Source organism: Salminus brasiliensis, chromosome 21, assembly GCF_030463535.1.
Source record: "Salminus brasiliensis chromosome 21, fSalBra1.hap2, whole genome shotgun sequence".
Lineage (NCBI taxonomy): Eukaryota > Metazoa > Chordata > Actinopteri > Characiformes > Bryconidae > Salminus > Salminus brasiliensis.
The window spans coordinates 29,474,735-29,499,696 of NC_132898.1; the positions used below are offsets into that span (position 1 = coordinate 29,474,735).

At 42.8% G+C, this 24,962-nt stretch overlaps 1 protein-coding gene across 2 annotated transcripts in view; it reads right to left on the bottom strand.

Moving 5' to 3' along the window:
• Positions 1–560: 560 nt before the first annotated feature.
• cdh4 (cadherin 4, type 1, R-cadherin (retinal)) overlaps positions 561–24,962 on the bottom strand; it is a 276,520-nt gene continuing 252,118 nt past the window's right edge. For both annotated transcript variants that reach the window (XM_072665982.1, XM_072665981.1), the window contains exons 10-17: positions 19,733–19,918; positions 18,071–18,324; positions 10,135–10,277; positions 6,443–6,679; positions 4,626–4,859; positions 4,273–4,412; positions 1,415–1,579; positions 561–785 (exon numbers count right to left, since the gene is read on the bottom strand). In XM_072665982.1, coding sequence (XP_072522083.1) covers positions 579–785; positions 1,415–1,579; positions 4,273–4,412; positions 4,626–4,859; positions 6,443–6,679; positions 10,135–10,277; positions 18,071–18,324; positions 19,733–19,918 — 1,566 coding nt within the window. In that variant the 3' untranslated portion in view covers positions 561–578. The remainder of the gene's footprint in view (positions 786–1,414; positions 1,580–4,272; positions 4,413–4,625; positions 4,860–6,442; positions 6,680–10,134; positions 10,278–18,070; positions 18,325–19,732; positions 19,919–24,962) is intronic.

The following is a 24,962-nucleotide window of genomic DNA, read 5'->3' on the forward strand; positions in this document are numbered from 1 at the left end:
AACGAGGGAGCGTGCCGCGCAACGACAAAGGACTTTAAAATGGCAACTGACCCTGAGGAGGAGTCCAGTACAAAAACACACCACAAAAGGCACTTGATCAACGACAGTGCTTCTGTTTCTAATGAAATTCAAGTCAAGAGAGAAAGAAACGAGAGTTGGTGATTCAGACCACTCTTAAGTGACAGAGCGACAAAGAGAGTGAGAGAGCGAGAGCGGCCATTGTTTTCTGGTTCCAGAGCGCATGGAGTAAGTACTTAGTCTCTCATACCGGCCCAGCCTCAACACTCCGAACAGCCTGAAGAGGGGAAAACTAAAAATAACGGAGATAAACGAGCCACAGCAGAGAACTCAAACGACGGAACGAGGAAAAACACACTCGCAGATTGCAGTAAAGGTCTGGAGCAGGCTGCAACCCTCTAACTCCCTCTGGCTGGCAGCAGACGGTCTTCCACAGGGATGCTCAATGTGGCGCTACACTCGGTTCCTATGGCTCTTAACTGTAATGTCCGAACCGAGGTATTTCTCTGCTCCTTGAAGTCCCGCCCCCAGCCCCGCCCATCTCCCCGAGCGCTCCGCCCTCAGTCTTCCTCCCCGCCGCCGTAGAGGTCGGCCAGTTTTTTGAAGCGTGGCCCCCAGTCGTTGAGGTAGTCATAGTCCTGCTCTCCAGAGCTGGAGGAGTCGAGTGAACTGACCGAGCCCGCTGTGGAGCCGCTGCCCTCGTAGTCGAACACCAGCAGGGAGTCGTACGGGGGAGCCGTTGGGTCATTATCTGCTGCTCTTAGACCCTGCAGATAGAGACAGAGACAGAGGTTTGAACTTTATGTCTGTGAGTAACCTGATCACTGTGTTCTGCTTTGGCCCTGGAGGGTCTAATCTGAAGGGGCTAGCTGTCTACTCTTATATGCCTGATAACAGCCATAGCATTTCATCAGGTTTAGAAATGAATACAATCAAGATTATATGATCATGCCGTCACCACATTTTCCACACTTCCACCAACACCACAAGTGTAGTGCAGAGCAGAGATCTTTCAGATCTTTGAGATGATCCTCTGTTCGTTCCTCCTTCTCTTCTGTAGTACCCTACGTATGCCAGGAGTCAACAGCTGTGGTCCTGGAGAGCTGGAGTTCAGCACTGTTTGTTGTTTTCCCTGCTCTAACACACTTACTAAGCCTTGTAATTAACGGAGTTAAATTATAGGAATCTGAGGAGCAGGGCAATCGCCAAACTGTCCTGGACAGGTCATTAATTCTGGTCCTAGAGGGCTACTAAGATGAACAGTTTCCCTTCCTAACACAACAGTACAGTAAATAACACACATCTGCCAGGCCATCCTCTGTTCGCTCGGTTTCTTCTACAAACCTCTACATTGTGCTTCATTGCTTTATCACTAGCAGGACTGAAGTGGACCTACATCAATAATAAATTCTCCGATGTCTCCAGGGTGGGGTAGAGTGGGTCGTACAGGGTATTGAGACTCTGGGATGATGGGCCTCTCATCCACTCTCCTCACTCCCGCTGACTTGCTCATCATGTGGTCTAGCGTCTCGGGCTGCTGCAGCTGGCTCAGGTCATAGTCCTGCAAGAAGGGTACAAGTGTGATAAGTAACGGTTTCATGTTTTACCTCTAGGTCTGACATTGTGGACCTCCTGCTAGGACATGTGGCTTATCTTTTTGCTGTTGGCGTGTTACGGGAAGGAGCAAGCCAGGGCAACTCCTGCTTCATGAGTGGACAAGTCTTTTTTCCTAACAATGGGCGCGCTGGCTGGGTAGGTAACTCATTGACATTTCCACCTACTAGCTAGGAGTCCTCCTATCACACAGTACGGTCGAGATCAAATGTACTTCCTATGACTCACAGGAAATGCCAATTTGTCTAATGCAATGTCATTGGACAGCTCAAGGCGCTTGAAGACCAAGCTAATATACACCCCGCGTATTATCCATTCTAGCAGCTTCCACTTTCCATATAGGAGCACTGTGTAGTTCTACAATTCCAGACTGTATCCATCAGTTTCTCTGCATGCTTTTTTAGCCTCCTTTCACCCAGTTCTTCAATGATCAGCTTCACAGGACCACGTCAGAGCAGGTGGTATTTGGGAAGTGGGTCATTTCCAGCACTGCAGTGACACTGTAGGAGTGTGTGTTGTGTTGGTACAAGTGGGTCAAACACAGAAGTCCACTCACTGCCCACTATTAGATACTCCTACCTAGTTGGTCCACCTTGTAGACGTAAAGTCATCCTCTAGTCCTTCATCAGTGGTCTCAGGACACTCCCTCAGGACACAGTTGGCTGGATATTTATGGTTGGTGGGCTATTCTCTTAAAGACCCCAGCAGCACTGCTGTATCTGATTCACTCATGTCAGCATAACACACACTACTAACACACCACCACGTCAGTCAGTGTCACTGCAGTGCTGAGAATGACCCACCACCCAAATAATACCCGCTTTGTGGTGGTCAGTCCTGTGGGGTCCTGACCATTGAACAACAGGGTGAAAGGAGGCTAACAGAGTATGCAGAGAAACAGATGGACAGCAGTCTTTAGTTTTGAAGGTATGTTTAATGTGGCTGCTTGTGGCTGTAAGACTGAGGAGAGTGCCACTGGAAACTATAAATTCACAAGAAGAGGTGAGACAATTAGCCTGCTTGTTTCATCACACATCACAAGAAGTCTAACTAACTAACCCATGAAACAACCAACCTGCCCCCCCCCCCCAACCCCCCAAAGTGTTTAGTGCAGAGTAAAGTATTACACACGCTACCAAAACCAAAATCAACTAACAGCTCCGCGACCTTCCAAATGGAGTGTATCATTTGATTACAGTGAGAACCTGAAGCTGAGTGAACGGTTTAGTGGGGTTTGGTGGTGTGCTATAAAGGGCTGTTTTACAGGAAATGCAGTTGAAAGCAGCTGCACATTCACAAAGCTAGAGATGGGCTTTCTGTCTCTTTGCACTTTGAGTCAGATCAATTGGCTCAGCTCATCAGAAGAACACTCTTTTAGCCCCTGAATGCGTCACTGACAGTATTTTAAATTCTCAATTCAGACTAATTATGTTACTGAATTCATCTTCTAATAAACACACAATTGCGTTCTGTTATTAAAAACAAAAAAAAACTTTGAAGGCCAAACTAATGAACTGCTGGGACACAAACTTTTAATAACATAAATGAAAGAAACTGCGAGAAAATCTTGGGCAATGTATAAGAGATCTGACCTCTGCATTACAAGCCCTGAACTATAAGAATAATGGGATGACTAAGAGCAAAAGAAGGCTAAAGTAATGCTACTGTGTCCCTGGCAAAAAGCTCACCGTATACTCCAAGCTCCAGGAAGGGTTCTTTGACTTGCAATAGTGCAATTTTTCTTTATACACATTTTTTTGGCCACACCGCTTTTAATAGTTTGTTTCATGCACCTGTGTGTTAGAATGTCCGGTCGTATTGTATTCAGAGTGAATGTAGTCTGAGGTGGGCTACTGCTGTGGACACTGATCATACAGCTATGCTAACCCAACATACCAGCAGGATATTTAACACTATTCAGAGTTATTTAGAGCAAAGCTAACTAGCTTTCCAACACAACACAAAAAGATCAGACCGCTGTGGGGCTCCATATCCAGAGAAGAGGACCTGCGTCTGTGGTTAAAGACGTTAATTGTAAATGTCTGAGTTTAGCGTTTTGTTAGCTTAATGTGTTTCGAAGTTCTGGAGAAGCAGACGTGTTGGGTTCAGTTCAATTGTTCAAATGCTCAATTTTGGATTCTGCACCAACCTTGATTATTAAGTACTTAATGATTTAGTTCTCCAACTTATTTAACAGATCAAAGTTGTGGCGACACACTACAACACCTTAAATAGAAATATCATAATTAGAGTATAACTGGAATAAATGTATATACATACAAGTATCAGGACACCTGATTATTCATTGTTTTTTTCTGAAATCAAGGCTATTAAAAGAGTTTATCCTGCTTCTTTTGGAGTAACTGTCTGTCCAGGCTTTCTATAAGATTCTGGTGCATTGCTGTGAGGATTTGGTTGCATTCAGGGACAAGAACGTTAGTGAGATCAGGATGTTGGATGATCACCACCCCACCTCATACCAAAAGTATTGACTGGAGCACCAACCATCATTCCAGAGAAAACAATTGGCATTTTTTCTCTACAGGGACTAGACAAGCTGTGTATGTGCATTTGCACATGCGTGTCAGCAATGGGTGCAACCTAAAGGAGCTGAATTCATTAGAAGGGTTGTCCACAAACCTGGTCCTCCTCTCCCCCTCCTTCCTCGTCATATTTCAGTATGTTGTCCCTCACGTCGTCCTCTGGATCGATCAGCAGGGGCTTGGTCTGACGCTCTTTCTCCCTGCGCTTCATCCACACTACGAAGAGCAGCACCATGCCTGTGCCCACACACACACACAGGGGATAAGCTATCAAGAACAAGCTCTACCAGAGGCTACAACACTTAAACTTTGTCTAGCTTTGATTAATGGGGTGACACAAAGCTATTTTCTTTCACTTCTGTGTGTGCTGTGTGGCTTTATTTCTGTAACAACAGCGAGCAAATATCAGGTAACGTGTTTAGGTCTCCGCCCTCCCGTTCCTGCACTTACTGAGCAGTATGATGATGCAGATGAGGATGGCTATTATGGCTCCTGTCCCCAGGCTGGCTGAAGCCACAGCTCCGACCGCAGTGCAGTCTCCGTGCTCATCACAGGGACACACCTTCACCCTGATCATGGAGCGGTTGGTCAGGGGAGGGTTGCCTGAGTCGGACACTAGGATGGGTACTCGATACATGCCTGCCTCCAGGTAAGGAATCCGTAGTCTCAGCTGGGCATACTCGCCTGGAGAGCAGATAAAGGTACATTTTAGAGTTCTGATACCAATCTTTATTCATTTCCACTGAGAAGATTCTGGTGTATGCACAGTGTTCTCATGTCTACATGAAAATAGTAACAACCACAGCATATCGTGTCCTTTCTATCCACTATTTTATTTACCACATGTACTATTATATCCACTTATTAGCTTTTTTTCAGGCAGACATAGAAGAGGTGGGTAATAAAACTGTCAATTTTATTGTGAACACTTTTCTCAGTAGGGGAGAACAGAGCACAACCTAATTTGAGGTAGAAATTGATGTTTTATGAAGCTAAGAAGCTAAACATGATTAGGTTGAACATGCTTTGGTCATTTTCTTGGGTTTCCATAGCAGTACACTGTACAGGTTTGCACTCAAATTCACTCAGAAGACTTGTTTAATACCAATACAGACTTTGATTACTGAGGTGAGGTGTGTGTATGTCTCACAGCTCACACCTACATTGTTTTAGCGATCTCTTGGTTGCAGCAATATATTTTTTGAAGTATGTAAGTAACTCCTTGCACAGGCTACAGTACAGCCTCCACACAGTGGGGTTAGTTTTAACACAAGGTTACAACTAACTCTATCCAAATAAACAATGAAAGTCCATATCTCTCCATATCAATTTAAAACTGTACATACATGTACAGGGTCCTGAAGATGGCGCTGCACGAGGATGATGGGACGCTAAATACCTGTGGGGCGTGTGACGGGATTTATAGATTGAGAAGAGGTGGTACAGTGCAGTGAAGGTAAAGGAGATGTTGATGATTGGTAAGCAAAAGGCCACAGTGTGAAGAAAGTAGCTAAATCTGCAGTGTATAGGGAAGCACACCAGTGGTCCCTGTCCATCAGTTTTGTCTTTCGGCCACAACTTTGAGAAGAATTTCCTGTAAATATCCATTTCTGCAACTGTAGGTAGATAGGTAGGTATGACTGTACGATATACACCTGCAGATTCAGCTACTTCATTCACACAACGGTGTGTGGTGGTTGGTGTGGCGCAACAGATAACACCACTACCTGCCAGTGAGCTGGGGTTGGATTCCTAGTCTGGATGACTATGCTGCGCTACACCAATAATAGTCCTTGGGCAGGACTCCTAACACTACACTGGCCCACCTCTGTAATACGAGATACCTTGTAAGTTGCTCTGGATAAGAGCGTCAGCTAAATGCTATAAATGTAAACAGTCTTTGGCCACGCCCAAATGCAATCACTCCTTTCAACCAATCATTAACATCTGCTTTGCAAAACATTTTCCACACATCCACTGTGACATTCACTGCACTGTACCACCTCTTCTCAATTTATGAATCCCATTGCACACCCGTCTGGTATTTATAGTCCCATCATCCCCGTGCAGCGGCATCTTCAACAGAGCAACAGAGCTGTAAGCACTAGTATTTTAATTCACAAAGCTATGCTAACCCACCATTCCAACAGGACCATCCAAATGTTATTCAGAGTTATTTAGGGCAGAGCTAACTAGCTTTCCAACACAACACAAAAAGTTTAGAATGCTGTGGGGCTTTTTCATTTAAATTCATAGGAGTTTCGCACCATTCAGGCGTGAGATGGTCCAGTTGCGACGGACGGATGGAGGAAAAGATGGCAGCTCAAAGACGTATGGCCCAGCGTTGGGTTCAGAGTCTGCATCTGAGGCGGTGATGTTGATCCTGGAGCTGGGCCGGGACCTCTCGCACAGCTGTGCCTCTCTGGGCACCAGCACCGGCACATTATCATTTACATCTATCAGATAGATCTGTAGAGTGCCTGTTCCTGTCGCAGGAGGAGACCCTGCAAGAGACACAGAGATAGAGAGAGTAGGTGATACCAGATTTAGAGATAGCGTAAAAGTGAGGGTTACAGGTGCAGTGGCTTTGATTTTGAGGCGATAGTGTTGCTTCTGGGGGAAGCATTGCTAAGGCAACCAAAGCAATATCATAGCTATCTCGCACATATCCAATAATAACCTTTTACCTGAATGTAGCTACCTTTGCCTTGGAGACTCAAATATTTCTGATAAATCCTATAATAATAACACGCTGCAAAGGAGGGCACCAAACTGGTTTGAGATCAAAACCACAAACTAGGGCAGGATGATGTAGTTACCATGATAAAGGTTTCTGTGATGAACACATCATTAAGGACTGCACTGACAGCAGCAGCAGAGTTATATAATTAGACTGGCGGGAATGTAGCGCTGTGCCTGAGCACCAGTGTCCTCCTCTAAACGGGGTTCTAACCTGGGTTTCCCATGTGTGAGCAAGTTCTTTAACTATTCTCAATCAGACTGGGGACGTCAGAGGCCAAGTCATCACCTCCAACTCCGTCAAATTCCTTAAACCATTCCTAAACCGTGGTGGCGGAGCTTATTATCCTGCTGAAAGAAGCCACTGCCATTAGGGAATAGTGCTGCCATCAAAGATGTACTTGGTCTGCTCCAGTGTCTAGGTAGGTGGTAAATGTCAAAGTATCATCTACAAGAATGCCAGAACCCAAGGTTCCTCTCATGCTCTCATGCCCCTGTAGTGGACAGGGGTCAGCATGGGCACTCTGACCACTCTTAAGCGTGTTATGATCCCTTTTTATCATGGCCACCATGTTTACAGCAATTTGTGCTACGGATGCATCAAGGAGCCTTGGGCGCCTTTTGGTAGGTACTGACCACGGGAACACCAACAAGACCTGCCTGATGTTTTGGAGATGTTCTGACCCAGTCGTCTAGAACATCACAGTTTGGTTCTTGTCAAAGTTATTCAGACTCTTACGCGTCACCATTTTTCCTGCTACCTTCACATCAGCTTCAAGAACCGACTGCTCACTTGTGTATACATAGCAGTCTTACAGAGCATATATTTCATATTTTTATGTAGCACTTATCACAGTAGTAACATATTGTAATTACATATTTTTTTTTATACCAGCTGATCCACCAACAGACCTATTTTCCCACGGGTCTGTGTATTTTAACATGTTCTTATGAATATAAACACACCTGCTGGGTCTGCGTTAACCTGATGTTTTATTATATTAAGCTACAGCGTATTTCATGTGAAACATGATTAACCAGCTTTTAATTATGTTCAAGCTGGAATGGGAACATAATAATCCCCCAGCCTTCCACATGACGTAAAAGAAAATGTGATTCAGCAGACCAGGCCTCCTTCCTCCATTGTTTACTTGCCAAGGTTCAGTTCTGATGCTCACATGCCCATTGTTGGGCATTTATTGCAGTGGACAGGGGGCAGCACAGGCCCCTTTGAGTGTGTGATAGCTTTCTATCATAGACAGTATTAATGGTCTGGAAGTGTAATTTGTGGTTTGAGCCACCAGTAAAGGACACGTTTTTCTGGATGAGCTGGGAGATGCAGATACAGACAGACAGAACTGTCACTGAAAGTGAGAGAAGCATGTGGGCTGATGAAGTACAGTAAAGTTTCTGTATATTAAAGAAATCCTGCCTGCTTCTCCAAAGTTACATACTGCAGTTAGCAGCGTGCTGAGCCCAGAGTAGCAACGTAGAGTGGCGCTATTCTGGACGAGCTGTTTTTAAAGGTAAAAATGCTACACAGTGTTGCTTTAAAGCAGACAGATGTTTAGTCTATTTCTGAATGTGGCTGCAAACTAATGTCTATCCCTGTTATGTGATTTTGGACCATAAACATTGTGACTTTTAGATGGTCAGATTTGTTTGGATGCTGAGACTCCACTTCATACTGAAGCCTGCGAGGGTAGGAAATGGATGGAGGAAACAGAAACTGCTAAAGAGCAGAAAGAGAGAAGTGGGGGGTGACAGAGAAAATGAAAGAGAAATTGGGGCGTGGGGCTGAGAGTAGGGAGATGAGGTATGATGGAGTGGTTTACGCCCAGCATCCCTCTTAAAAACTCCCCGTGGTGACAGATACGACAAATGAAACGATGCATAAATACTTCACACACCTCTTTTGTCTTTAATGGAGTTGTGCTCTCTTGGAGAACACCTTTTTGAAATGACTTTCCTAGAAAAAGCAAGCACATCTGTTCCCTGCGGCTAAGTCTGATGCAGACAAACAAACGTAGCGCTTTATGGAAGCCTGCTGCACACTCCCAAACCCACTTCTGCCGACTTCAGGGAAATACATATTAGATACAGATCGATTCTGAGAAATGCTGTTGTGCGGATATGACTCAAAACGCTGTCTGCCACTACAGACTCCTGGAAGAAAAAATGGAAGGAAAAAAAATCCAGTCCTTAATATCCTACAGAGAGGTAGCTTGTGTGAAATTCACCACTGTGCTGTTATCCCCAACCGGCCAATTTGTTCACCATGCAGCCTCACACTGTAGCGTACACAGCCGGTACAGGAAATCTGGTCTTAAAATCTACATTTTCACTTTGAAAGGTTTAGGTTTTCTTAGAGTTCAGTAAAAAAAGGCAGCAACTCTTCGGCTGGTGGCCGTGGTTAAAACGGACTGGCGTCTCTGTTGTGACTGTGCTCCTGTTTCATCTAAGCTTCTTCAGAGCAGAGCAAATAAAGCAAAATCCAATCAGAGGAGAAACACGCTTGTGATTGTTGGTTGGGGGGGGTCAATCAATTCAGGTTGAGTTCAGAGGTGTTCAGGTCTCTTCTTCACTAGCATAGAAATAAACGCATGCACAGTATGGACAAAAGTATTGGGACACCTGCTCATACACTGATCTGAAATCAAGGATAGTAAAGAGTTACCCCTGCTTTTGTTGGGGTAACTGTCTCTGCTATCCAGGGAAGGATGCTTTCTACTAGATTTCTGGAGCATTGCTGTGAGGATTTGATTGCATTCAGTGGCATGAGCGTCATCCCCAGCTTATCCCAAAAGTATTGGATAGAGCAAACATCCAAACATCATTCCAAAGAACACAGCTCTGCTCCTCCACAGCTCAATGCTGGGGGGCTTTATACCCCTCTAGCCCACGCCTGACATTAGGCAGCATGGTGCCAATAGGTTCATGTTTATCTGTTCCAGAGAGTCCTATTCTATTGGCAATACTTCTCAACAGGAAATAGACAAGCTGTGTGTTTGTGTGTGCAGTTGCACACCTGTGTCAGCAATGCTTCTCTAAAATCTAGTACAAAGTCTTCTTCCCTGGACAGTAGAGACAGTTACTCCAACAAAAGTAGGAGAAACGTTTTTTAATAGTCTTGATTTCAGAAGAAACAATGAATGAGCCGATGTCCCCGTACTTTTATCATATATAGTTATAGTCACATATCTGATTTAGTGGTGCTTACCGTTGTCTACAGCCAGAAATGTTGCTTCATACACGTTATTCTTCACGTAAGGTGATTCCCGATCTAGTATGGCTGTAGTGGTGATCTGACCATTTGTCCTGTTGATTCGGAGCCAGTTTCCTGGATCTGACAGCTTAGAGTACCTATGGATGAAACGTACAAGAGCCATAATTTATACACGTACTGAAGCCTGTTCATTAGCCTGTCTATTAGACAAGTTCAAAGTTTTATTTGTCACATACAGAGTTATACACAGTACGACCACAATGCTCACATGAAACAACAGGATAGAAGGTAGAATATATATAAAATAAGATAAGCAAAGAAGAGATAACAAATTAACCTAAATTAATTATAAAAAAAATATACAGATAAAAATCTCCAGAGCATTTTTAAAAAGCTCTTAAAGTGATTAAGATGGTGTTTTCGTGTGGAGAGGAGGCCAAAACACAGCTTTAAAAAAAAAATATATATATATATATATATACATATATACACATTACCTACTTCACTATGCTTTGCATTATATTTAGCTACAAGCACTTCTGTGTTATTTCAAGCTAGATTTGCTACAGAATAGACTGAAACCTGTAGTTCTCACAGCAGACCTTTATAGACAGTACAGTATCAGCAGTATGTGTTTAATACAGGGGCCTGAGTGCTGATCCATGGCGCAGAGCAAAGCAGAATAATTCATACTCAATCAAATATCTGAGCAGACACATAATTATTATTTTACAGAATGCTGAATAATTGATGTGGCTTTGGTGCTGGCTGCCTTGCTATTGATATAGTGGCCAAGGTCAGACAGACGCTTCCAGAATCAGTCGGTGGGTGGTGTCTGCTTGTCTGATGAATGGCCAAATAATTAGCCTAGTAAAGCTTAGTTTATAAGCAATACAGAAAACGTGTTGTCATTTGTTCGTTTTGTAGACTGACACTGCAGGCTGGTTGGAAAAGCAGCTCTTACAGCTGAAGCAATCACACACAAAATAAAAAAAACTGAAGAAAGATCAGTGAAAAAATCAACTGTCCCTGAATGTGACTCGCAGAGATGAAGTGGAAAGGTGGCCAGTGTGGGCGACAGCTTGTCTGCATCACTTTTTAGCTGCAAAATGCATTTGAAGTGTTAGATGGCAGTTGCACTCTTCTGGCAAACAACTTAAATAAGCTCTGGTATACAGAGATGGATGTTTTCAGTTGAGCTGTTAGAGCTATTTACAGTCTTGTGAGAATGCAGCACAAAGAACAACAGCGTTCTTTGGATTGATGCTATAAAAGAACCACTTTTCCCTACAGAACATCTCCTTAAAGACGCACTTTTGTAAACGAGATGCGCAAGTGTGAAGAAGCTCTGAAAGGTGAATTAACGTCCTCATGATGTTCTACACAAATCTCCACTAAAGGTTTGACCTTGAAGTTGCCAGACGTCCACGTCGAACCATTGGAACCTTCATTTCTGAACAGTGCTGTAGTGAGGCAGTGCTGCAGTGAGGCAGAACAGGTGAAGTGCGTGCGAGTATGTGTGTTGAAGTGGGCTTAATTCTGGATCGATATCGCAAAGATGGCACAGTGCCTGTCGAACAGCCTCGGCCCGGGCAGAGAAGTCGATCGATGGAGAGGAGAGACAGACAGACAGACAGAGTGGGGCTGGGGACTGGTCTAGCTCATTACTCAATGACCTCTCCACCCCGTTGCCAGACAACTGAGGCAGCGCTGGACACTGGGACCAGGAGAAAGTCAGTTAAAAGCATTTAGCTTGTCTCCCCAGTGCAGCTGGCGTGAGGCATGTCTGCTGAAATGCAGTGTGTGTGTCATCCCACACTCAAGGGATTCTGCATGCATTGGGATATGGCATATAGAGGAAAGGGGAACAGGTGAGCAGTCTGGTCTGAGCTGCAGAGGGGCTCATTTCATATTGACTGTTTTTTTTTTTTAAATGGAGGTGTACTTTGAGCTGACATATAACCAAACTTGAAAAATTGTTAAGCTTGGTCATGCGCATGACTGCAACGCATGCTGACCTTGGACAGCAGAATTTTGGCCACATTAAGTGGTTAGGGGTTGCTGTGAAGTACCCCAGAAGCAGCTTTACCAAATACTATCCTAGAGGGGCCTGACCTACACCGATCAGCCATAACATTAGCACAGCTGACAGGTGAAGTGAGAAACACTGATTAATTATCTTCATCTGCAGCTGAATCTCTTAAGGGGTGGATATATCAGTCAGGTCAGCAAGTGAACAGTCAGTTTTTGAAGGTTATTTTAAAAGCAGGACAATTAGTCAAACCTAAGAATCTCAGCCACTTTGATAAGAACCGAAATGTGATGCTCTAGACGACTGGGTCAGAACAGCTCCAAAACATCCGCCAGGTCTTTTCCGGTATGCAGTGGTCAGTACCTACCAAAAGTGCTCCAAGAAAGGACAAGCGGTGAACTGGCAACAGGGTCATGAACACCCAAGACACACTGATGTGATCCATGGAGGCCCCACCTCCCAACTTACAGGACTTAATGGATCTGCTGCTCACGCCTTTGTACCGGAGACCACAGGATGCCTTCAGAGGTCTTGTGGAGTCAGCTGTGGCGGAGGGTGGGGGTTGCTATTGTTATGGCTGATTGGTGTATATGAACATTTTGTGGCTGTGATATTCTTCTCTATAAACCCATAAAACTGACTTTTTCTTTTCTTTTCTTTATTTTTCAGATTTTGATATTATCCAGTTTATTTATTGACAGATCTAGGTCTCCACTGTCACACACTGTCAAACACAAGTAAACAGCTTAATATTAAAGTCTTAAATAAACACTGGGACTGGAGTTATCTATAATTAGTTTCTATTAATCACATTTTTTTACATTTATTTATTCTGTGTTTTTTAATTCATATAACTGCAATATTTCATGTATTTTAGTTTTCATTAGTTCTTTAAATAATGTTTTTTTTTGGTTATGTTATTGTCATGCTAAAGTTATAGGATATAAGCCACTGGACAAAAAAATGAGTCACCTTGCATGTGGTAGTAATGTCAAGCTCCTGCAGATGGCGCTGCATGAGGATGATCAGGCTAAAAATACCTGTGGGTATGAATACTGATTCATAGGTTGAGAAGAGGCTGTACATGTGCTAATTTGGCTAAAATGTTGCTTCTATCTAATAAACTACTACAGCTTTGGAGTTAAAGAAAGGCTCAGTGACAAACCTGGACTGACAGCCAGGTCCAGCTGAAGAAATGGAAATCAGGAAAAATGGAAAGTCTTTGAGTTGCTTTGTGGGAAATGTCATGCCTCTGTAAGCTTGCTGGTTCATGTCTCTGTATGGGTTGTTGATCACTCACTGCAACGTAGCAGATCTTGGCTGAAAGGAGAGGGGCTCTACTGAAGGAACATGTGAAAAAAGAAGTTGTGGTGGAAGAAGCATGTGAAAAGGAAATGTCTTGAGTACATTAATTTAACTTAAAATAGCCTCTGTGTTTCCTGCTCGCTCTTTTCGGTCTCATAAACATCCTGGATGTTTACGATAACCTTTTTGATCTGCAGTCCTAAAGTCCTGGTTGGTATTTCGGAAGGAGCTAAGCCTCCAGACCAGGAGATCTGTGGTTCTGGACATACTTAGGTCTGAAAGATATTGTAGTTGTTCACACATAACCAATTTATTTGACACCTGAAAGGAGCTTGACACTCAAACCTTCTTATCTGGTGGCAACGCTCATTCTGGAGAAACAGACTCTCACAGGTATTTGCTTTTTTTAACATTTACCTTCAAAATGTTAAATCTTGGTGTTTAATGCAAGAGTGAGGTCAAATCTTCAGTGGTTTGTGCCACAGCATTAAGCAGCCAGAAAAGCCTGTCCCTCATCTCCTGGCTTTCTACATCTAATGGCTACTACTTTGAACTACCCTGCCTTGTCAAACTTGGGCTGCGAGAAACAACAGATTTGAAGTCTTAGAGGAGATTTTAGAAAGCACACTCCAGCTCACACTCAAACTGTCGCTCAGACACCACAAAGGCTTACAGTAGCACACTAGACTGATTGCTTGTCCCCTTAGACTGAAGTGTACAAAGTGTGACTTGAAACCCTTGGCATTTAGGAAACCAAAGGAATGAGCCCTTTACTGAACCACTACTAGTTTTATGGAGGATTTCTCTTTTTGTTTGATTTAGGCCATAAGTCAAAGACGAGGGCAAGACTTTAGAACAGTAACTCGTCTTCCCATTGCTGAGGTGCTTCATGGAAGGTTCAAGAACATAAAAATTCAGTTTTTAAAAGTATAAAAGCTGGAAACTACTTGTATGACCTAAACCTCTAGGTCAGGTGCTTCTTGGATCAAGCCCTACTTGATCTTACTCATGCCTCCAGGAACTCGCTGTCGCTGGTTCAGGAATGGAGTACAGCCACCTCGCGTGAGATGTGTGGAGAAATGTAGGTTGGGGGGGGGTATGCTCCGGGGGACAGAGGGTGGGCATCTGAGTGCAGTGATCGGCAGTGGTAACGGAGAGAGGTTAAGTGTGTTTAGAGGAAAAAAATCTGCTGTTTCTATGCTTGGCTTAAAAGCTTGTCCACACCCAGAATCGATTCTGCACTCATTTGGGGGGAGAGAAGGGGTCAGAAAGGACAGTTCTTAGCAAACTGTGGATCATCAGTGCAAATCTATATTTTACTTACTGATCCACATAATCAGTGATGAACAGTGGGTACTGCTGGGGTTGTTGCATGCAAGAACACCAGTGAATTACTTATCGCTCTCCCTCTTCAGGTGGACCTGAGATTTGAGACTGAGATCTGGACCTTGAGCTCTGAGGTTCATATAACAGCAATGTTATTCAGCTTGCTTGTTTAAAAAATATTGAAAATATTAAAAGGGCAAAAACCAACTGCTAACGAGACATGTCACCACAGAGAATCAAACCCTTGGCAACTTTTACACACTGTGATTAAACAGGGAACAGAAAATGCTGGAATATAAAATCTCAAAATGAGCACAAACCATTTTAAATTTAGCCTAGTACAGTTGGTTATCCCCCTGCAGGCCACCCTGGGTTCCACAGTGACCAGGCTTGCATAATGTAGGTCACATCTGAAAGCTTCATTAATATACTTAAACCATTCAGTTCCTTTGGTCTGTGTAATGAGCGGAGACAGATACAAGGACTGACCAAATACATCCAGACAAGTTCTGAAGTCTTTAAAAGTAACTTAACAGAGGAAGAACGAGGTCCACAGAGAGGAAAAAATCAAAGCATAGAAGAATTCATTTTTACAATCGATATTCTGAGGTCCGCAGTCGAGCGCAGAGCTTTTCAAGGTCACATTATGTTTATGCAACAGCTTGGAGGGCAGAAGGCCCCAATGCATATGAATCTTATCAGTGTATCATTACAGCTGAAAGTAAAAAGCTTTAAAAAAGAAAGCTTTTGACCCAGTGTTTTACTGAGTCCTGGGTGTTGACAGTATTTCAGACGTCTTACTGAATTTGGTCACAATATGTATTATTTTTTGCCTCTATTCTCCACTGATCATTTTATTTTTAGATGCTTCCTTCTGGTCAGGGTCGTGGTGGTGGGTTTAGAGCCTACATGTAATTATTGGGCACAAGGCAGGAATATCCCCTGGACGGGACAGTGAAATAAAATCTAATTTAGTTAATGTAATTTCAGACCCTAGCTGTGAGTAAATGGCCTGATGGACTAAGTCCCTAAGACCTAGGGTCTGAAACCTACATTATCCACATTTGATTTTATTTCACTGACTTTTTTTTTATATGTGTATATGTAAAAGTAGGTGTGGCCAAAACATTGGATATATCAGCAGCAAGGTAGCTTGGAATTTAAGGTGACCAATATACTTGCTGTTATTCATCGCATGCTCAGTCTCTATGCAGGCAGTATTGTTCACATACCTTTCAACTATCTAGAGGATAAAAAGATAGGTCCACTAGGGGACAGGGCAGGGCCAAAACAGTCATTTACATTTGAATCATGTTACAGAGGTAGGTGAATTTAGTGTTAGGAGTCTCTCCCAAGGACTTTTATTGGTGTAGTGTGGTGGGCCTTATAAGCAAACCCCAGTGTTACACGGTTAGGACAATGTTATTATGATGCTGTTACCCACTACACCACTACTTGTTATACTGCCCCTATTGTTTAGGATGGTACTGCATCTCATGGATGGATCACATTAATTCCTAAGGACATACACAGCCTATGCAGCCATGTTGGGCATGAATACATGTACTGAAAAGCAAGCATACCCTAGCTCTAATGTGTACATAGTAACTGAAGGTAAGCTCTGTCACTTTACCACAAGGCATTCATTGCCAGCTGATCAAAAGGTTGCCATGGAAACAATGAAGTCAAATTTCACTGACTTTTTCAATTTCCATATAAAAATACCACAATATTGAAGAGAACGGGAATGTGTTCATGTTCAGCACTGAACTGAACCATTAACACTATGACCCACAGCTGGAACGACTTGCCCTGGAACTCGGCTGCCAGTTGCTGGGCTCTGATTGGGCCGACAGATCTGGAACTCAGTCAGAATTGACTCACAGATTTGTTCTGTCTGGCTTCTGTGAAAAGGCTTAGAGCACATCACCCCGCCTTTCCACGACTAGGCGTGGGAGTGTGTGTGAGGTGTGTGTGTATGCGTGTATGTGTGTGCTGATTGCTGCCCGTGATGCTCTCACACTTCAGCGGAGCCTGAGGTGGAGCAGCAATCTGTCGTGGCGCTGCACTTCTGTCTGTCACTCTGAGAGGTCAAGGCGGGGTCACAACAGTCTCGTTCTACTCCAATCACGAACTGCGCCCCGCGGCAGTCGCACAAAAACAGACAATGCAGCACGGAGGATGGAATATTTAGGAAAATGTCTGAAGTGCTCTTTAAGAACACACCCTTCGAATAGTGGATCTGGACTATGACTAACTGTTACTGCAGGGAATCTACACTGAAGGATAAACAGTTGGAGTGTAACGATACACTCCGCTCACTCTGATTCACAATTCTGGGTCAAGGATTAGATGTTCCTACAATATTTTTGAAAGAATAAAAATGATGATTTTACAGTGGGATGTTTAGTCGGATACAGTAGTGCTTAAAAAAATGTGGATGTTCTATAATTCTGCAGAAATTTGACCAATTAATAAATTATAATAAATTATAAAAATTATAATAATAAATGTAAAATAAAATAAATGAGCAGGTCTGATAATTTTGTCTGAATGTGTTAGATTTGGTCAAATTTATGCAAAAAATTCTAAGGGGATCACAAACTTTCAAGCACCACTGTACATGTTTGCCTGTACACTGAGCATTTTTACTATTGTGTATGTACCAGCTAACAGACGCCTGCTCCATCTACCCACCCGAGCTCCGGCTGCTGATAGCTTGGGTTGTATTTCCTATGAACAGGGATGTTTGCATCACTTGTGGTTGTGAGAGCACAGATGTTGTGCAGATGTGTTTATGAAGTAATGCTTTATACCTGTAGCTACAATTACAATCACCCCTTTAATCAGGTACCTTCATCCAGCACTGATCTTGGAAGTTTTGGCACCCATACGAAGTAAATGAATGAGGGATTTTTCCAAAGTATTGTTTGATATTTTGGGATGAACTAGAAAACGAAATATAATGAGTGTTTTCAGAAAGACTGGAAGGATGCCCTTTTTCCAATATAAACTCAAGACAATCCAGACACAGGACTATAATGATCAGATCAGTGCTGAGACAGGTGTAAACAGTAGGTAATCTCAAAATAAAGGTCTATCATTTTCTCAGACAAAACTACCAACATGTCAGATCTGGACAGAAATAAAAATCACGCAGTGTCACCTGTGAAAGAGAAAACTACCCCAGGGCTTCAAGTCCATTTAATCCCATCTGAACAGCACTGTAGATTTACATACTGAAGGAAATGGTGCTATGCTCTGTACCTGACGGTCTGCTGAATGAAGCGGTCTGGATCCAGGGCGGCGAATATGGTAAGGGTGGTGTCTGCAGGGACCCCCTCCTCAAAGCGGATCATTTTGGGGTTGGATGGAAAGACAGGAGCTTCGTTTACGTCCAGCACGGAGATGGTGACCCCCGCAGTGGATGAGAGAGACGAGGGGATGCCGCTGGAAAGATGGGCTTGGTTGGAGACCACCACCGTCAACATGAACGCACCATTTCTCTCATAGTCCACTGGCTGCACGTACACACACATACAGATGGAGGGGGGTGAGAGAAAGAAAGACAGAAACACACAATGTGTTTAGAAAGACCACAACAATAACTCCTGGAGCGTCACAGTTTTCCTAATTACGCCCCTCAGGGAAAAAAGGACCAGAAACAAACAAAGCACTTTCAAAAGCTCTTCAACTACGCATGATGACGTACTGCACAGAGAATAATGAGAACCTGAAATGCTGAAATGAATGATTTAGTTCAGTTGAGTTCCAGAAGAACTGTGGATGCTACGTTAGTGAGAAGAGTAGAGTGCTGTGTTTCAGTGGTGGACTGGAGACTATCTGCAGTAGCTGATCAGCTCATGTGTCACAGTGCACTGCTGTTTCACACACTGAACTCAATATGATTAGAACAACCATGTAACACGTTACAAGAGGGTGAAATCAATTTTTCATCTGGTCCCATCTCTCACTCACTGTAAAGTATACACACACACACACACCGTAGATTTCTCAAAGTCTCACCACTGCGTTCAATCATATGGGAATAAAGCACAGAGGTGGAAGAGTGGGGAATTTGGGAATAATTCATACCTATTCTTTTAAAACACATCTCTGCCAACAATTAACCCTTCAAAGTCAAGTCTATCATAATTAAGGTTTTAATCATCAGTGATAAATAAATAATGGATAAGCTTAAATAACTATTACATAGAATAAAAAACAATCATCATAATTATTCATCTAAATAAAAATGTGTGGATTATCCCTGCACTGCACACACCAGAAAAATACATACAGTTTTTTTTCTTGTTTTCCAAGAATTTGTTTTAGAATATGTGGGGGTTGAACACTTTTATATCCTATACTTTTTGCTGTGAACAATAAACTCCAGATGTATCAAATATGATATGAAATAACTTGTAATGCTCCTTACACTGGGACTGACACATGCCTCCTCCGACACATGCAGAACCAGCCACCGCCTCTTTTCATACAGCCGCCAATGCAACATTGCCAGGCAACCAGCACGTTCGGAGGAAAGCACTGAGTAGCCAGCTCTGACACATCGGTTAGCAGACGCCCTGAACCAGTATCACACTGAGGTGATGTGGGAAGAGAGAGTGAAACATCTACCCACCCGGAGAGAGGAATGCCAATTGTGCTCTCTCAGGCTCTGGCTGCTGATGGCAGGCAGCTTTGAAGGGTTATAAGATTTAACCAGGATAAAAAAATACCTTACTCGTAGTAACCAGGATGTTCATTTTTGTAAATTGTGTATTAAATGTATTTCTGATTATGTGAATTTGAGTTACTTTCTTTAAAAAGTTTCCATTTGTTCTATATAAAGAAACCCAACCTGCATAAACAGCCCACCTCAATCACATAACTCTGCACACACACACACACACACACAGACCTACGCACCTTGACCACAGTAACCCTCCCGTCATTGGTGATCTCATCAGTGCGGATGGTGAAGTGACCCATGGAGTCTCCGCCCACTATCCTGTACACAGCGTTCCAGTTGGGTGTGTGAGGCTGGTCCCTGTCCCGCACAGTCAGATTAGCCACGACCACGCCCACTGCATTCTCTGGAACCTCCCCCAGGAACTGAGATAGAGAAAAAGTGAAAGACAGTTTTACATTGTTACAAACACTAAACTTCACTTAGTCACTGAGCTGAAGCATCATCAGTCTATGAAGATTCACCCAAGATGAACCCAAGATAAAGCAGAACATACAAACTAAAGAAAAAAAAGTCCACATTTATCCAAGAATGCATTTATTTTTTTACAGTAAAGCAACAAAAGATGGTCGGATTTATTTACACTCTAGTTTTGGTTAGTTGTTGTTTTATTTAAATATATAATTGAGCACATTAAGCACTTTTAGGCTGTATTTGTATGTATGCATGGGGCTACATATTTAATGTGTATTATTTTTGTTGTTGTTGTTGTTTTTATTAATCTGATTACATGTGACCTGTGCTGGGTGGAAGTCCCTTAACAATAAGCTAAATAAACACCTCAGCAAAACCAATTAACACACTGCAAAGGTGTTTACCTGTTTACACACAATGGCCTGCATTGTGGCGTGCATGCTGATATCTGCCCCTTTCATTTCAGAGCACCAGGAGATTCTTTTAGCTTGAAAGAAACAGGTCACATATTTTAGAACAGGCCAGTGCTCCACGCCCAAATTTCTGTATGTTTGTATTCAGATTCTATACAGTCATATTATACATATTATAACACAGTTAGTTCCGACCCCACAATGTGATTGGCTGAGAGACGTTCTAGGAATGCCAGTATTGCATGGAATTAGCACTTATTAGCATCTAAGCTTTTCAAGTATCACTCTGCCACACAGACATGTAACTTAGCAATGACCCCAGCACTTACAAGACAAAGACACCAGCCATAACAAAGCAGTGATGTTACAATTACACCAGTAAAACTGTAAGAGTATAAGCAAAAGACTCCTGACATGAATTATATCTAACGTCAGCGCTGCTGCAATAATTTCCTTTTGTTACTGTAGCATCACTAATGAACACTAAAACCAACCTGAAGCTAATGCTGGAGATTTCACGCTGTTACTCACTGTTGGTCCCAAACCGCACATAAATACAAATTCACATTTATTTGTACAGAAATCCAGTTATAAGACAAGAGATCAACAAATCCTAAAATATAACTTAAAAAAGCCAGAGGCAACAGTGGCACAGATAACCTCCTTCAGAGCTGGAGGAGAAACCTTGGAAGGAACCAAGGCTCACAAGCTGAACTCAGCCTCCTCCTCTGGTCAGAACTACGAATAAATGACTGACAGAAAGTCACCGTACCACTGTATAATGGGACTGTGGTATAGTGGCAATAATACACTTAAGGTTTGTGCTTTAATGTATGATATTAGAACTGGTGTACAGACTGCAGTACACCAGTGTACTATTGCTTAATTTGGTCCCACTTTACTTGGATGGTCCGTTATAGAGGCCTCGTAGATGCTCACCTGACATTCAGCCAACATTCATCTGAATGTCTATTAAATACAACTGAACTCTGAGCTGAATGAAAATAACTGTCTATTGAATGTTACCCTACACCCAACGCCTACCCTCCACTCAACCCTAAATCCTAACCCTAATCCTAACCTTAGCCTTAGTCTTTCAGGGTTCGGTTTAGGGTTAGATTTAAGGTTAAAGCTAGGGTTGGGGTAAGTGTTAGTGTTGTTTGACATTGTCATTTTTTATTCAGCTCAGAGTTCAACTACCTTTAACAGACATTTAGTTAAGCGCTAATTGAATTTCAGGTGAGCATCTATGAGGCTTCTACAGTGGACCATCCAAGTGATACCCTTAATTCTACCACTACCACTTTAATAAATTGTAGAGCATCAACGTTTCACACATAACTGTGTCAAGACACAGACATGTACACAGTAACCCACTGAGTCCACTAGCAGCATTCACAGCTTTAGGTGCTTATGTGGGCTATCTAATGAGGCCTTCGTGATCTGGAGGTCTTTTCTGAAGATTGAGGAGTTTACCATGTGTGTCTGCCAGATGCTGTTTACTGTAATAGCTCCATGAGCAGGGACTGCAACCAAGCACTCCCTACAGCATTGTTAAAACATACACACACACACACACACAAATACACATGCAGACAAACGCACACACATTCTTTCTCGATCTCCCACTGTCTGACTGGTCATGTCATAAAATAAATGGAATGCTCTTACTCAAGGACAGGTCAGATGAGTGACAGCATTACAAGACTGAAATACATATTTAATTTAGAGCATTTTGAGCCCAGCAGAAAAAAATCAACAAAAGTGCTTCTGAATCTTTGGTTAATGTAAAGGTTCTTTCCTAATCTAAGAGGTGTTATGAAACCTAACGTCAGTCTAACATCCTATAAACACCAGCTCTACCTTGTTCGTATGTCCATCACACGTCTTCACAACTCTCCACCACCCAGTCTCCTGCCTGTTAACCCTGTTATCTCTCATTCTTGCTTCCACTTATCAGTGGGGGGTCCAGCTTCCCACCACAAGCAGAAGCCATCTGAACTCCAGCATAAAGTTCTCCCCCCGTCTCCTTAATACTAATATGCTGATGGCATGGTGGCAACTAGCAAAACAAGGTTCTTTATGGAAGGTGGTTCTTCTATATCAACCATTTAAAGCATCTTTATTATTCTGGTTGTAGATGGTAACAGAGCAGTTTGTTTACATTTGACATTTACATTTAAGGCATTTAGCAGATGCTCTTTTCCAGAGTAACTTCACTGTTTACTCACAACAAATTCTTAGCTCGTTTCTATTGGCTAGAATATAAAGGATACCTTAAGTTAGATGCTGCCAAACACAAAAGTCAGTATGGATACCTAGATACACAATACTCTACAGTGGTTCATGTAGATGTTGTGCCAGATGAGGGAGAAGGCGTGGAGACTTGAACGACTTTGACAAACACTAAGTGATTGGGTTGGAGCATCTCTTAAACTGAGGGGGGTTGTAGACGGAGGGGTCCTGGTCAGCAGTGGCATGAACACCTCCTCACATTCCAAACTAGAAACTCACATACAGGAATTGCGACATTCTCATTACGTGGAGTGAGATTTTCCCCAGCATTCCAGTCTGTTCTTAAAAGGAATTCTTACTTATGTGCCTAAAGGACCATTTCAGGATTCATACAATGTGAACTAAATATAGATCAACCCTCATACAAATACACAAATTACTGACGCAACCCAGAGACGCAGCAATGTTACAAAGCAACCAGTCATTTTATTACCTGAACCTACTACACCTCACCCTAAACTTAAACTAAACCTACTACACCTAAACCTAGTCTAACCCAAACCATAACCCGTACCTTGACCCTAGGTCCCTAACTCTAACCTTACCAAACACTTACCATAACTCTAAACACAACCACAGTAGAATGTGAAAGTCTTACTGTTTCTGTAGGAGTTGAAGTCCTTTCATTCCTGTTTAAGAAGCTCCGTAATGGAGAAAAGCAGAATTCTGCTCCACCAGTGGATGGGAGCTCCTTGTGAATTGTAGAATATGTACGAATGTCTTTGTGCTCTCAAAGAATGCACATGCAGTTGGAGCCTAGACAGGTCAATTAACAGCAACGAAGGCCTTGAATAGAGAATAGTTTAGTCTTCAAAGCTGAGACTCAACACCGCTCAGCATATCCATTCTCCACCCATTCAACACAACACGCTCAAACCATCTGAGGCATTTACATTCCACCATACAGAGAAATGAATACATGGCACAGCAGAATGTCATGCAGTTTAATTAGTGGTGTATCCACTGGATCACAATCAAGGACTGCTCCAGTCCGCTGAGTAATCTTAAATATTCCTATCGAAGGTTCTGACAAAAAAAAGGGATCAACAGCATCTTCACCACCTCACAAGCCACAGACATTCGAATAAGTGATCCTGCTGTGATTTGCATATATTAACAACAGTAATTGCAGGTGGATGGTTGTACTAATAATATTGCTTAAAATAACTCCAATTATCAACCAGGCTGCACAGACACACACCGACATGCACGCGTACTTGTTCACGGAGCAGAGCCAGCAACCAAAACAGCCCATTTTCACTTCAGAGGCCCAAACATGATAAAAAGGGAGGAGAGAAGTTTTTAGGCTTTATTTGTTGACGATGAAGGAGGCAGAGATAAAAAGAGAATAAAAGCAAAAGAGAATGAGAGAGAGAGAGAGAGTGCTGACACGAGAGCCCGAGAGCACAAGAGCGAGAGAGTTAGAAAAAGAAAGAGATGGAAGGGAGAGAGAGAAAGAAAGAGAGAGACGGGAGAGATGTGATGCTGACTGGGCCTTAATGATGAGCCCATCAGAGGACTGTACGCTGTCCATGGTGCTGCATGCTGTCTGAGCAGACCAGGTGCACTTCCTGATAAGCACAACTCTCCCCCCTCCCCAACACACGCAGCCTGCCATGCTCTTTTACAAGAGCTCAGATTAGAGAGGGAAAGGGCGCACACAGCTGTAGCACGGATGATTTGTAGATTGAAAACGAACTACAGACTGATCTGCTACTAAAGAGGGAGTGATGCATTATGACCTACTGAGCTGCAAATGTTATAAATAATTCTAGTTATTTAAATATGACAAATATATTGTAAGAAGAAAGCAATGAATTCACACTGTGTTGTGTGTGTGTGTGTGTGTATGTACGTTTGTTTGCTATTATCTTCATTTATTTTTGATGACAATGCCGGGAATAAGGAGAAAAAAGCCGTGTTTTTAAACTAGAGGAGCCTGGTGCATGGTTAAGGTGAGGTTATACAGTACACAGTACACAGTGCATATTATTATTACATACAGGTAGTGTGATGTTTACCTGGGACAGGCCAACACACACTGGCTGTAAATCTAACCTCATCACTTCCTTTTGTGGTTCAACTAATTCTGTGTTCAGTTCATCTACACCCCACAACATGATGCTGCCACCACCATTCTTCACCTCTGGTATGGTGTTTGCTGAGAACTAGGCAGTGTTACGCAACACACAGGGCTTTGAATTCTGGTCAAAAGATTTTTGTCCCACGTGACAATAACACTACCCCCCACATTGTAACTGGACCACTTTGATGCTGTCTGGCAAAC